At 35.9% G+C, this 15,483-nt stretch overlaps 1 protein-coding gene across 6 annotated transcripts in view; it reads left to right on the plus strand.

Moving 5' to 3' along the window:
- BRD1 (bromodomain containing 1) overlaps window positions 1-14,493 on the plus strand; it is a 72,456-nt gene extending 57,963 nt beyond the window's left edge. For 5 of the 6 annotated variants that reach the window (XM_065862668.2, XM_071803405.1, XM_065862667.2 and 2 more), the window contains 5 exons: window positions 4,200-4,335; window positions 5,390-5,517; window positions 8,200-8,309; window positions 9,762-9,916; window positions 12,605-14,493. In XM_065862668.2, coding sequence (XP_065718740.1) covers window positions 4,200-4,335; window positions 5,390-5,517; window positions 8,200-8,309; window positions 9,762-9,916; window positions 12,605-12,788 — 713 coding nt within the window. In that variant the 3' untranslated portion in view covers window positions 12,789-14,493. Of the gene's footprint in view, window positions 1-4,199; window positions 4,336-5,389; window positions 5,518-8,199; window positions 8,310-9,761; window positions 9,917-12,604 lie in introns of those variants that run through there. The other variant, XR_011737054.1, reaches the window with a different exon arrangement.
- Window positions 14,494-15,483: the final 990 nt, after the last annotated feature.

Consider the following 15,483-nt stretch of genomic DNA (forward strand, 5'->3'; position numbering starts at 1 on the left):
TACCCATTTTTCTTTAATATATATTTTAATGAAGACTAACATCACTGGTGCTGGGTAAGTGGACAAGTCAGGACTTGCTTAGTCCTTGCTTGGTAAAATGAATCTAAATAGTGTTACATAGTTGATGTTGTGCTGTGTACAGTTGGTTTTTTAGGGGTTGAAATTATTTAACAGTTCTCATCATTTCTCAGCTCTTCAGCTGTGGTTTTAATACAGCACTTCATCTTACATTTGAATATGCTTAGTTTTGCATCAAGCAAATCCAAATTTTTAGTTGCTGTAGAATCATTTTATATAAGTTTTGCTACTTTATTTTTGTTTCAGCAGAACTGCAAGATGTGATTACAGTCTGAAATGCGTAATTCTGTGATGGCATTTTGTACGTTCATGGAGCATGATGCTCCTTGGACTACATTGAGTTTTGTTTCTCTGTCATTTTTTCCAAACCTTGCTGTTTTTTCTTCATTTACCTTTTCCTACTTCCATTAATTTGGTACGGGAAACAAGATTCTAACTTGCTTGATGTAGGTAGTCAGTGAACATTTTAATTGCAGTTTAAGAGCAAACTGCTACTGTTGAGAGGAACTTGAAACTTTCCCTGATAAATACAATTTTCAGGGCAGTGAGAAACCTGTGAAAAAGTATCAAGCTGATCATCTTTGTCTTTTGCTTTGTGTTTTTTTTTTTTCCATCTTTCTTCACAGTTGTTGCTCTTTTGAAGAAACTTAAAGAGTGGAAGAGAAAATCATCCACTAATAAAAGCTTTTAGTTTGATTGGTATTTCTTTTTGAGCGGTGTTGTTCTAAATCAAGGGTGTTGGTGACAAGGCAGTTTGTGTATGTTCAGGACCTGACCCAATAAAGTTTCACTCCATGACTGCAGAGAAAGCTCATTTGATCTAACAAAAGCATGAGCTTTTGGCATATATAAGTGGCTCATAGAGGTTTGTTGCAAGCTTACTCAGCCTACTAATCCGTAAAAGCAGGATTAGTTACTTTTCCTATGGATTTTCTTTATTTGACCTTCTTAGTAATCTCTTTTCAACCAATAAAATGCACATTCCTTAAAGCAAATGGGGTTCTTCTTTCATCTCAGTTACTCTAGTAGCTACAGGAGATTGGCTGTTTCTTGATTCATGGGGAAAAAGAGTTTGTAGTCATCTAAAAAGACCCAAATTTCCAGTTATAGCATATAAATGTAGTATATCTGTTTATTCTTTGCACATCAGTGATTCCATAAAGTACTTTACATTTTATTGCCTTTATTTTTCTGACAAGTTACAAGGTCACTTGGGAACTGCTGCGTCTGTGACTAGATATGAGCGTGTTTTGTTTGGAATAAGCATTGAGGTCCTCCTTTCTTAAAATAGTGCCTATTTCTTATAATTTCTGAAAAGTGGTCTGTATAACCTTGAATCTCATGGGTTGTGTAAGCTCATGTCATTCAGGGCTTGATACTCAGGAAAATTACTCCTGCTGAATAGCATGCGTGTTCTTTGTTTTTTGTACTTCCACAAGCAAGAGAGAAATATGTTTGAGAAGCTCTAAATTCTTTAGCACTTTAGTATTCCTGATTTGTCATTTTTTTTCCCCTGCTAGTAAACATTCTACAGATTATTGAAAAAACTCTGCTTACTTTAATCTTAAAAACCTATGTTATTGAATTAAATGAATCATAAACTCGTAGGTTATGTTTTAACTGGCATAAAACTGAACTACCACTGCAGAGAGCTGTCTCCATCGCTATAGTTGCATGTTTCTGTTACATCCCTTGTTTCTCAGCATCAGCAATCAAGGAATCACATGGTTGCTGTGTCCAGTGTGTTAAACCTTGACCATATATTTCTTGGTACTGATACAATGACAATGAGAATAAACCATTGCAAGGGACTGAGAGCACCAAAATGTCCATTTCAGTGGCAGCACAGTGAAACTCATGGAAGCATTAAAATGTGAAGCTACTCCATAACTTCTTGGGTTTCTTTGTCCTGGATATACATATACTTACAGAACCAGTATACATAGAGATATGTAGCCAAGTCATATTTGGCATACATATGGTTAAACATTTTATACATACTCTTACAAGAATAAACAGGCGTTTACTTCCACTTTCTCAGTCAACTGGGAACCTGAACTGGGCTCTGGTTCTGGTAGCAATAATTACTTGATGTGTCTTTAAATTTAAAATTTTATCTGTGATCTAACTTGTTTCTGCTGATAGCTGATTTATATTAGCTAGATGCCTGAATGATAACTTGAGTAATGTGTCTCTGGCTTGTGGCAGGATGAAAACAAAAACGATTCTTACACCTCACTTGAAAAATAGGTTTGACAGGATATCTAAGAATAAAAAATACATTATTTGCAGAGACCTAAGAGATCTTTTTATCTTTGCACAATGCTTTTTCATCTTTTCATTTCAGGTGCTACGTGAAGTGTGCTGTGATAGTTTGTAGGGGATTTTAAGCTTTCTCATCAAGAATACTTTGTTTTGACAGGTCTTCCAGCGTAGTCTAGGACTGAAGTAGTTCTTAATCTCCTGCTGTTTGTACTGACTTGCTGAGAATGAGAACAAGATTAATCAATAGCATGTAGCCTGGTGCTTGAACACGCAAACAATGTTTCCTTTATAATTTTCTTCTTGTCTATGAAATCAAAGGCAAATATAGGAGTTACATAACAGGCATTCTTAAATTAATGTCCTACACTGCCAACTAAATGAAAGAGAATGCTTATTTGTAAATCTTTCAAACCATTGAATAAATCCTCCTTTTTCTCCTAAAAATCTAAAATTGTGTTAATAGCCTAAATGAAATGTCTCCTGGGCATGGAGGGGGAAATCCCTTAAATCACTCTGTAGAAATGCCTTGAGGTACAACTGGGTCATACAAAGTAACTTGCAGAGCTCAAGTTCCTTAGTTGTCAGCCTTCTTTGCGAAGGTTTCGTAGTGAACAGACTGGAAAAAATAGAGTTTAGAAAAGGGAGTTCTGCTGTAATTGTCTCATCATCTAACGCTCTATGGAGAGGCAGGTGAAGTTACATAAGCTTATTTGATTATGTGTGAGTGAACAAACTCATGACTTCTAAGACTCTTGATAATAGGATGGCTGGGATGGGCAGCTCTTTTTTGCATTGTGAGAAACATGCTAGTCATATGCCATAAGTAAAAACTTTACTTTCTTGTAAGGAAGTAAGTGTTCAGAGTTGAATTCATGTTAAACTTCTGTTCTCTTTGCAGTCTACAGCTCGCAGTAGTTGGTTGCAGACTAGTACCATTGTCTTTAGCCAGTTCACTTCTGTTGATGGTCTTGAGACTCTGTTGGAGTCTTTCTTTTTTAGTTCTGATTTCCCCCGTTCTCTTGGGAAAGTCTGTAGAATGCTATCTTAAACCTCTTGATTTGTCTCTTTAGCCAATTATAGAAATGGCTTAATAATAATTACGCTGTTTGTGAATTAGCAAACCCAGAGCAAGATTGGTAGCAGCCCATCAAATCAGTAGCTTGTATATAAAAGCCTTATAAGTATTCATTACAATTATGAAATAAAAATACAGTATTATTGGACATACATAAACTTGTGCAAGGGAAGCACAGTCAAAGCAGTAACACGCATATTATGATTGTTGTTCACCAAAACCAGGCATGATCATGTCAGTCTGAATTTACCAAAATGGAAAGACTTTCAGGAAGAGCTAGAGAGCATCAGAAGGGAATCCCTACCCCTCTTTACTTCCAGTGTTGGAAAGGGATTTTCGGGATGTATAGGCTTAGAGTTGTAACACTGTATTTGAATGGGTCTTGTGTTGAGTTGGTAAATCTTCCTGGTTTCTAACTTTTTTTTTCCCTTTTTTTTTTTTTTTCTACTCAACTTCTGCAGCCTGTCTTAATAGCTGGAAACGTTACATACAAAGACTGATTTGATATTCCATTTGGCATTTCCCATGTTATAATCTTCATGGGTTTTTATGTCACCTAAATTTCCATGCTGTCTTTAAAATATGGACTACAGGAATCTCCTATTTATAATGCTGTGTTTTGAAATTGAATGTTTTCTTAATGTTCATGTTCTTTCCTTTTTGTCACATCAAAATACTGAAGTACAGAACAATAACAATACAATGTGCGAATACAAAAAGGTGTTTATGAAAATGGTGTAGTTTCCAGTTTGATGCAGTTTATTTTTGTGTTATGCTGTAGGTCTGTCAAATGGTTTTGGAGATGAAAGTAAAGATAGAACATTAGATGATACGCCAGGAAGAAAAGTTGAACCTCGTCGCCGCTGTGCATCAGAATCTAGCATTTCATCTAGTAACAGTCTTTTGTGTAACTCAAGGTAAAACTGTAAATCTGAAATGTAAATTTGAGACTGAATAGATCAGTTTTCTGTACTGCCTGTGACCCATATCGGAGGATTGCATAAATTTTAGGAAAAAGAATACTTGACTATGTTTCTCTTTTCTGTATGGATACATATACATTATTATGCATATAATATGTTGGTTTAAGTACCTTCCTAATCCTGAACACGAAAAATGGGTGTGTTTATTTTGGTGAGGGCAGGAGAAAAGCCATTTCCAAAGCAGTATCTTGTATACAGGGATGGTAAATTCAGTAGCTGTGGAACTGTAGATTAGCAGTCTGTGATTTGGACTGCTGGCTGGGTACTGCAGTGATGGTAGCACAATGGTATACAACACCAGCTTTTCACCTTCCCTTTGTGAAGTCTGTTGTTAACCACAGGGCTGTCAGAATGGTCACCTCTGCCACCATTGATAAATATCTCTCCATCACCAATGGTGCACATCTTCCAAAAGCACACTGATCTCTGGCTAGGAGGTAGCTGTCTTCAGTCCTGGGCTATGAGGATGGGGCATATAGAAGTATAGGGCAGATCTGTTGGAGGAAAAAAAATCAGCTTTCTACATGTGTTCAAGATTGGTATTAAACTGTTTAAGGGAAGGATGTTAATACACTCTAGTCAAACAGGCTTTCAGAAACAGAGAGACTTTAATATTGCATCTCCTGTAATTGTGAAATATGGATGTTTTGATCTAGAATAATTGCTCTTCAGGTTCTGTGTTCTCTTAAAGAAAATTCCAGTGTGCAGAGAACAGATTTCTCATTTTGTGTATAGACATGACCTGTACAGCAGTTGCAGTTGCATACTCTTTGTCTTTTGCTGATAACCAGGCATGTCTGTGTGTGTGAAAAGAATCTGGATTTTTGGCTTTTATCTTGTTGTTTGTGTTTGTTACATATAAGCTGTTAAAGCTTTCTGCTCTGATTTTACTGTGTAATGATGAATTTTAAATTATTTTTCAAAGTCTTGATTGATAGTCAAGAATGGTAATTATTAAGTCATGGTTTTAATATTAATACTTTCATAGTTTCAGCCTACCAAAATGTGGTAAAGGTAAGCCTGCACTGATACGAAGACACACACTGGAAGACCGAAGTGAATTGATATCATGCATCGAAAATGGAAACTATGCCAAAGCAGCAAGAATTGCAGCTGGTAACTATAAATAATTGTATTCTTAATTATATTGTACAACTATAATTTTGTCATTTTTTTTGACAGATTCTAGCATTCTTATTTTTACCGCTGAAATACATTAAGCATTTTGAAAGCAGTGTTGATAGCATTGCAGAAACTACTGGTTTCTGCTTTTGACTCTTTAAAGACTTTGAAGATAAAGGAATAGGATCTGATTTTGGTTTTTTTATTAATAAGCAGTATTTAAAGTGATAAATCAACTCTGGTAATACAAGCAAAACTTGGTCTGAAGCACTATTTGTGGTTCTGTCAATATTTTTCTTCGTTGGGTTTTTTGGTTTAGGGTTTACTCATGCTGTTCTGCATAAACATGATGACAGGTGGGTGAGACTTGAGTCGTCTTTGATTCAGGAGAAAAATGAAATTGGAAAGAAGTGGAAATTTCTAGGAATGTAGAGGATAGTAAGTTACCAGATTTTAGGGAAATAACTATGTTCTGTTGATAAGTTTTCTACCTGTTCCCATATTTTAATCGCATTACAATATCTAGGTAAGTTGTCTCTTCCATAAGTAGAACTAGGTTTGTGTGGTGCAGTGCTCCCACATCCCACGCTGAAGCTGGACATTGACTTTGCAGTGTCTTGCAGGCTTTTCTTGAGTTTCTGATATTACAACTCTTCTTCCCTTCACGCTGGCTGTTCCTTATCCAGTACTCTTTCATGTCTTTCTGGTGCTTTTATCTGACTCTTTGTTTGCCCTGGTCTGTTATTTCCTTCCCATATGATCAATTTTTTTCTTTCTTGCAGCTAATCTGTTTTCAGCTACTGCTTCATCACTCTCAGGTTTACTGTATTATCTGTATGCTAACATCCTATACAGGAATTAACCTTTTCTCTTGGCTTTTCTTACTCGGTCGTGGGTAGTCTTACATATAACGCTTTCAACTTGAAGAAGTCGTGTTTTTTCAGAACTCTCCTTGATCTCCTCTTAATTCTGTCTCTGTTCTCAGATACATTCTACAGATGCCTAAAAGCAAATTACATTCTGTGCGTAACTGGACTTTTACCGTGATTTACTTTGATTAGTAAAGTCCCAGATTTTGCAAAGAAACTTAAATAAAGGGTTGTTCATTCTTGGCAAAATGTCTCAAACAGTTCCGTTTGACAGAGCAGATATGCTTTGGAAACACAATGCTTACAGTTACGCTTTCTTTAGGTCCAAGGATTACCTTGTTTCTATTTACAAGATGCTGTGTCAGAACCTATGACGTTATATGTTGTAATACTGCAATTAATGACGGGATGCAGTTTTGCCTTGGTTAATGACTGTAGTCATTGTGATGCACGCACACTGAAATCCGGTAGTTCAAATGTAGACAATGTTACAGGAGTGCAGCTGCAATCACAAAGCCAAGTGTGCTGTTTCCTGTAATGCTTGAGACTTGAGAGACTGAGTTATGCTTTAGAGCCAGGTCCGCTCAGTGTACTGGACAAGTCAAGACTATTATGGAAAAATATGTTCTATATTGAAATATGAAGGTTATGTTGAGATACAAATACAGAGGAGGAAATAAAGTTTCAGAAGTGACTCAGAATTTTGTCTGACTTTTGGGGCTTGGACTTGTAGGCTTAACTGGGCTTTCTTGATTTTTCAAAGAGAGTTATATGTATGTAAGAGCTAGTCCTCGGTATGCAAGAGCACTGGACGATCCGTACACGCGTGCTGTTAGTGGTTTTCATTAATAGCTGCTGTGTACAGAGATGTGCTGAGATTTGTAGGACTGGGTTCCTTTATAGGGTGAGGAAGTTGTGCCGAAGTAGCGATGTGGTTCTTCTGCCTGTCCCTCCTGAACCTTGCCTGATCCTTTTGTTTGGCTATTCCTTGTTCCCTGATCCAAGATTCTTATCTAGCTCTCCTGTTCCTAGACTCTCTCATGCTTTTTGTCCCCATCTTTGTCTAGTCAGTTGATCCACCTTCTTGTCAGATTTTTTTTTTTTTTCCCCTCTCAGTAAATCTTAGTGACGGTTGTTTTTCTAGCAGTGGCTAAATGATGCCTTTCCCTTCATTCACATCAGACTGATGAAGCAAGAGTGACCAGGGGGCAAGTCGCAGGGGAACGTTTTGCTTCTTTTGACTCAAAATAGCTTTACCCTCTGTGGGTTCTTAATTTGAAAAGGTAACATTGACAGAAGAGAGAACACTTTGTCCAGTCAAGAGTTACATAGTAAAAGGAAAGTCTCCATTTATCATTTGTGCTAAAGAATGATCCATCAATGCTATGTGAAGTTGTATTTTAAGTCCCATTGCTTCTTTGACAGGATTGTTGACGTAGTTTCAAAATAAACTGGTTTTTGTAGTACCATGTTTTTATGTTTTGTTTTGAGCTTCTTCAAAGGGAAAGGATTACTGGAATTTCGCAAACACTTGCATTCTGAGAATTAAGGTGTTTTAAGATATGCTATTTCTAGAAGTGTCTAAAAACTTGTTCTTTATCTGTAGGATTGGATTAAGTTAGTGCTAGTATCATTTAAAGAGCTGTTGTGAACATTACCTACTTTTTATCGATATGTGCATGAAAAGTTGGTTTGATACATGGATTCTAATGATTATGAGATATTGATGAGGAAACAACTGTGGAAGATTTGTCTGAGATTTCATGCTTTAACATTTTAATTTTATATTTAATTATTATTTTTTTAGAAGTTGGGCACAGCAGCATGTGGATTTCAACTGATGCTGCAACATCTGTTCTTGAGCCTCTAAAAGTGGTATGGGCCAAATGCAGTGGATATCCTTCTTATCCAGCTCTGGTAAGTACACAGCTCCCCATCAGTATGCTAGTGACACTGTTTCTGGTCTGAAAATACCAGTGTGTGAACTTAAAGTAATGAATGAATTCCCATTCAGGTTGAATAAAGGTGGCTTATTCTGTCCTCTTTACCCCATGCATCCAGTTTTTTAAATTATTGCAATGTCAGTTGCTGAGTCAATAACCTCTGCTACCCTGCCTATCTTTTGAGATGTGTAATACCGGTTGTCGTGGTTTAACAGCAGCTGTCAACTGAGCACCACGCAGCTGCTCACTCACTCAGCCCAGTGGGGTGGGGAAGAAAATCAAAAGGGTAAAAGTGAGAAAACTCATGTGTTGAGATAAAGACAGTTTAATAGGTAAAGCAAAAGCTGCACACGCATGCGAAGCAGAACAAGGCATTCATTCACAACTCGCCATGAGCAGGCAGGTGTTCAGCCATCTCCAGGACAGCAGGGCTCCATCACATGTAATGGAAACTTGGTAAGACAAACACCATCACTCCAAACGTCTCCCTCTTCCTTCATCCTCAGCTGTATATGCTGAGCATGATGTCAGATGGTATGGAATATCCCTTTGGTCATTTGGGGTCAGTGGTCCTGCCTGTGTCTCCTCCCAGCTCTTTGTGCACTCCCAGCCTACTCACAGGTGGTGTGAGAAGAAAAGGCCTTGACTCTGTGTGAGCACTGCTCAACAGTAACTGAAACATTCCCATGTTATCAACAGAGTTTTCCACACAAATCCAAAACACAGTCCCATAGTAGCTACTGTGAAGAAAATCACCTATCCAAACCAAAAGCAGCACACCCGTCTCAGTAGTCCTTGTTTTCACAGTATGTATTTTTGTTTAAAGGATCAACTAATTAAGCATTGGTTAGACAGCATCTTAGTGTTAGAACTGTAAGATGTCTTCTGCTGCAAAATGAGTGTAAAAATACTCTGATTCTGCAGTTCATTAAAGAAACAAAAATCTTGGTAGAGTCGAAATAAATCGAATTAATGTATGCAGTTGTGAACGATGTACTGGAAACAAAAAGCTGTTGTGTCCATGTTATTTCAGGAGAAATACACACAGTTCTACTTAAATGAAAGCTTGCAGAGAAAACATTGATAAAAGTGTTTGGCTTCAGGCATTTGGGCTTATAGAAGCATTGGCTTCTGCACTATGGCTTGTTTTATATGATAGACTGGGCAATCATTATTCTTAAGATATGTGTGTTGGGGACATCAGGAAATGTGATCATACAGAGTCAGATTAAAAACCTGTGGAGGTGAGATTCAGAACACTTGAGTGTTCTTGTGTCAAGAAGTTATGTTTGTGGCACTAAACCACTTTATATGCAGTGGCTGTTTAGTGTGTGATTCTTTTCCTAGTAACTTCATTTGTAATGCCTCCTTAAAATAAATAATGTCATTTTAAAAATTATGAACTGTCTTTTCTTCTCTTGTACAGATTATTGACCCTAAGATGCCTCGTGTTGCTGGCCATCACAACGGTGTTACTATACCGGTGCCACCTCTGGATGTACTGAAAATTGGAGAACAAATGCAGACCAAATCAGATGAGAAACTATTCTTAGTACTATTTTTCGACAATAAAAGAAGTTGGTATGTTATTGAAATGTACTGTTTGATGCAATGACTTAAAATTTTGAAAATCTGTACCTTTAGTCTAAGAGAAAATGGAAACATTATTTTTTTGTATATATTTCATATGGAAGTATCAACTGTAACGTTTAATATTTGAATCTATTCTTGGATTAAGGTATATCATCACTGAAATATACCTTTCTTTGGTTCATTTGGAAGAAAATAATATGTCATTAAGTAGTTTTTTGGTTTGATTTACAAGCTGGTTTCATTTATTGATCTAATAAATTGCCTCTTCGGCTAAACAGATTTTTTTTTTTTTAGATAATAACCTGTATAATTTATCTGTATCAACCTTGCCTTCTAAATGACAACACCCAACACCTTTTTTTTTCCCCCCATACTCCTCAAGTGCATTTTCTTTCAATTTTTAACCTCTCTAGTTAAATACTTCATTAACACCCTCATTTGAAGTTCTTAGCCCTTTCTAAATTTTTTTTGTGAAACCTTCCTTTTCCCATTTCTTTCAGTATTGGCAATATGCTGTGTGGAGCCTGAAGGGATAATCACATACTAAAACAGTATTTTCTCCTTTCACTATCACTTTGCGTGTGTGTGTATTATTGTTTTGTTGGGGCATTTTTTTGCTGCATACAGAAGTTTTACATCTTTTTCTTCCCTTCATCAAATTCTGTATTTTCCTGTGTTCTTCTCAGTCCCTCTCCAGGTTTCCACACAGGTCAAGCTACCTTTAAATCTTTTTATATTTCGTTTTTATTCCTGAATTTTCTTCACTTTCAGATATCATTTTCCTCTTTAGCTTATGATATGTGGTGTCCAGAAATGCTGCCATTCTTGACTCTTTCTGTCCCAGTACACTATCACCTAAATAATTTCTTGCCTGAGACTTAGAACTGGTGTTTGCTTTTCTGTCACCATAGATCTTTTGGCATGATCACGATTCTTTGGCTTGCTCTCTCTGTTCTGCAGTTCTTTTCTTAATTAATTGGTACTACTTCATTATCATCTTTGTTCAGTTGCACAGGATTCCATGATATCGTGTGTTATTCTGCCTTTGTTCGTGGAGAACATCCAAATTTAAATGTATTCAGTATTCTGTTTTTCCTTTTCTCTCTTATTGGTATCACAAGTATAATGCATGCTCTCCGTAGCCACTTTCTTAATAATTACCATGATTGCTGCTTGATCTTTCTTGGGAGTCTTCTGTAGCTTAAACCTTCTGGATTTGTAATCATATGCAGGTGGCCCTAAATCTTGCAAATACTACGCAAAGTTGTCTGTAACAGATACTCTGCGTAGATGGACAGGAAAAACTAAATACTTGTCCACCCCTCTCCCCTTCTAACCTCCACCCCACCGCCCACCTTTTTTCAGTGATGGCTCTTTTATCCTGATTATTTTGGCACCCACCATTCTAACTGACTTTTGCCTCTTACTCCTGAATCTATGTCTATGATTTTCATTCACTTGCAGGGTGTATTTAATCCTCAGTCTGTGATACCAGCAACTACCATTTCAAACAGCCATATTTGTTTCTTCTCCGTAGCCACTTGCATCTTGGCAATCTTTCTGTTAAAAATATCCTCTTAAAACTTCCCTCTGATTTGTATTAAAACTGATAATACTTAGACTGCTGCTTCTTGTGGTGATGTTGCTGTTCTTTACTGTTCTTTCTATATCCTTGTACTGACTCTTTAAATTTTTTTGGTTTCTATGTATGTGCTTAGTACAATAGGGTTGTAATTTAGAGTGCTTTAATAAAAACCAGTATTTCAAGAGGCAGTTTTATTCAGTTGAAAACTAAAATCTTTTAAGAAATTGGTTTTTATATCAGACTTTTCTGTCTGATTTGCAGTTGGTTTGGCTCCAAACGGTCTTCCAAACTGAAGCATGGCTTCTGCTGTTTGTAGGGTTGCGACTTCAGTAGGTATTAGTTAGTTTACCTAAATTTTGTTCTCCTTAACATTTGTAACTTAAGCAAACAGGATTAAGATAAACATTTATGGAAATGAAGTAAATGTAGGTTACACTTCTAATTAAATACTTAGAATTCTTTCCCTTTAACTAGAAGAATGGAGTGTAGAGTTTGTTTAGTTATCACTCGTCTGTGCCCAGGTTTTAATGAGATTCATGGGGCTTAAAATGGAAAAGCACTCTGAATATTGAGTTAGAGGGATTTCAAACTGCAGGGTAAAAGGGTAAAAGCATACTAAGCAGAACTACTTTGACAGTTCAGCTTTCTCTGTAAGGACAAAACTGAGATGCCTTAAATGTAAGGCAAAAATTAATCATCTCCAAATTCCTTGAAATAATGGAAATAAAAGACTGAAGAGAAACAGTACTGTGTCAAGTGAATCTTGAGTCACATTCATTGTTAGTTGCTGCTGCCTATTCTTAAACTAAACTGCATCAGTATTTCATGCTCTTTTTCAGTTGATACTTAATATCAGTCATTAAATAAGTATAATTTAATTGGAATGTATTCTTAGTTTTGTGGAAGAGACTTTCTTAATTTTTGTGGTTTTAAAATATTTAAGGCAAGTAAGTATTATCTTAAAGGAATTTTATCACTTATTTAAGATAGTAAAGCTGATCTACTATATGAGAAACACAGTATAGCAGCCCTGACATTTCTTTTTTATTTTATTCTATATTGAACGTACTTATTTTTCCCGTTTCGTACAGGCAGTGGCTTCCCAAATCCAAAATGGTTCCCCTTGGGATAGATGAGACCATAGACAAGTTAAAGATGATGGAAGGACGTAACTCAAGCATACGAAAAGCAGTAAGAATTGCTTTTGATCGTGCTATGAATCACCTGAGTCGAGTCCATGGAGAACCAGTCAGTGACTTCAGTGACATTGACTAACGGCTTCTACCAAGGCATGAAAAACACCACACAGACTTGAACTCTACTAATATGAACCTCTTTGTCTAAAAGAATGTATTGAAGATATAACCCCTTAATTGTTGATTCAGTGGCTGAGTTCTGCAAACTTGAAATATTGAGCAATTCTTCTAAATCACCATTGCCATATTGATTAATGATTTTATCGTGTTGTAGTTTGGAGGATTTTCCACTAAACCTGTTAAAATGTCTTGTTCATAGTGTTCATAATTGTACATAAATGTATATTCAACACTTAACTTATTCTGATTTTAGAAGTAGCTCTTTAATTCCTTTTATAATTTTGCTGGGGAGGGAATTGGTTTTTGTTTCCATGCTTTTTACTTTTTTTACTTTCTGAGGTTAAGTTACCTAAGCACCATCTTCCAGCTTAAGGTGTTTAGTGGATCTTAAAGCGTAATATCAAAATGGCATCAAATATGTGTTTGCCTGAATCATATACGTTATGGTGCTGCTTATATCATTTCTTCCTTGGTCTGTAGCTTCTGAAAAAGACTTCTGAATGTTTGTGTAAATTGTTGCTCTTTGCACAAAGTACCACATATTTAAGATTGATGTAAATTTACAATTACAAATATGTATTTTAAGAAAGGCAGTTGCATTATTTTGGAGGGTACTTTGTGAGAAAGACATCAAGAAAAAATTATACTATGTACATCACTTGCAAATCACCAAAAACACTCCATTTGTTGCTCAAAATAACAAGATTGTTTTTGTTTTGAACAAACCTGGCTTAAAGCCTGCAAGCACATTATTTTTTTCAAAACCATATCCCATTTATCTCCCATTGATTTGATTTTATTATGTGTGCCTCCCTGTGTTTTATTTATTGTAGAAAATGTATTAATTTGCTTTATAATGAAAAATAAAATTGACAAATATATTGATATGCATTTTTATACAGGCACATGAGAAGACAACTTGCTTTGGGAGAAAAATGTATTGGAAATTGTATAAAATAACTTGATGGTTTGTGTGTAATTTGATTTTTTTTGTAACTTGTAATCTTTTGTTTCCAATGAGATTTATGTAACTTTTAATTTAGAACACTTTGGTAGCAATAGAAACTTTGGATACATTTTTGTATGGTACATGTGATGTATATAGAATTAGTACTTTATTTTTATTTTTAAGAAGTAAAGCATTATGTTTGGGCAGGGGGAAGAAGGAGGGTGGGTTTCCAGAACTGCATTTTTATATTAAAAAGAAAAAAATAAAGTCAAGATATTGATTGTTGTAGCTACTTTATTCCTACCTTCACTGAGATACTGAATTTGTAACAATGAAAATGGCAAGGTATGTTTGCAATGTGATTTATAATGACTCCATTATTTATAAATGCACTGTGTTTGAACTCTTTTGCAGTGATATCTTAAATACTGTACCAAGTGATATAATATGAAACACCAAATAATGCATATGAATGCACGAAGTATTTATGCCCAGCTTTTTTATAAAGGATTAGCAAATACAGCAAAACCAATACTTTTAAAATCTTTTTTTTTAAAAAAAAACTTCATTGAATAGCATACTTCATTGTTAAACTTGCTTGAATCTTTATTTTAAAGGGACAATTACTTTTTAAATAGTTTTTAATGTTTTTATTCTCTATTGTTTGTAATACCCCCTTAGAAGCTTGAAATAAAATTTCTTTCTCAACTGTTAATTTTGTCCTGAATTTAGCCCCTGAGATTTTGCTGTAGAGCCCATTTTCTTATCCCGTGACTGAGCTGTTGCAGAAGCGCTAGTTCAAGAACCTGATTGTTTTCTTGCTGCAAGATGCAGTGTCGTCCTTACTGAGCCCTCCACCTGGTAGGTGTCCTAGCAAGCTGCACTAGCTGGGTCCAGTTGCCTATGATGCACTGTAATAATTAACTACAGATGAGTTGGATAAATTTCACAAATGATCAAGCAAATAGTTTCCTGAGTCTTGGCAGTAAACACAGCGTTAGGGGGAGCAGTGATGACAGGTACCCTGTATAGATGGTCATGGAGGTGTGTGGCTGTAATCGAAGCAACAGGCACATCAGGTAGAAAAATAAAATGTAAATTTGGTTGTTTACCTTAAATAGAACTGTAATGACTTCAAGGATGTGCCATATAGCTGTGCTCATCTTTGAAGAGAATGGAGCCTAATTTGTGCAATATTGAGACAGTAGAACTGCTGGTCATCTGTTAGCACTGCCTAGTAAGAGTCTTCAGAAAAATAATCCAGATCAGATTTTGTTTCAGACTTGTGCCACCAAATTTACTCAGATTTGGTGTGTGTAACACTGATAATGATTCACAGCCTCATTGGGACAAGAAAATACGATGTTTTGGTTTTGCTTTGGTTTTTTTCGTTGGTTTTGTTGGTTTTTTTTGTTGTTGTTGTTGTTGTTGTGTTTTTTGGACTCCTTATCTGTCAGGCCTTGAAAGCTGAAATTGCAGTTACAATAGGGGTTGGAATATGGTAATTTGGTACTTTTATTTTAAGAATTTTGATATCTGTAAAGTAAGACGTCCCAGTTAAAAAAAAATATGTACACACACCATTGCAAAATGATTCACTAGAAGACTTCACCAAGTTCTCAACTACTTTGGATAGGAAGGAGGATAAGGAGCTCTTTTTGAAAGGAAAAGTGGAGCTTTAATTATTCTGCAACAAATTGTTTAA

Source organism: Patagioenas fasciata, chromosome 1 (genome assembly GCF_037038585.1).
Source record: "Patagioenas fasciata isolate bPatFas1 chromosome 1, bPatFas1.hap1, whole genome shotgun sequence".
NCBI lineage: Eukaryota > Metazoa > Chordata > Aves > Columbiformes > Columbidae > Patagioenas > Patagioenas fasciata.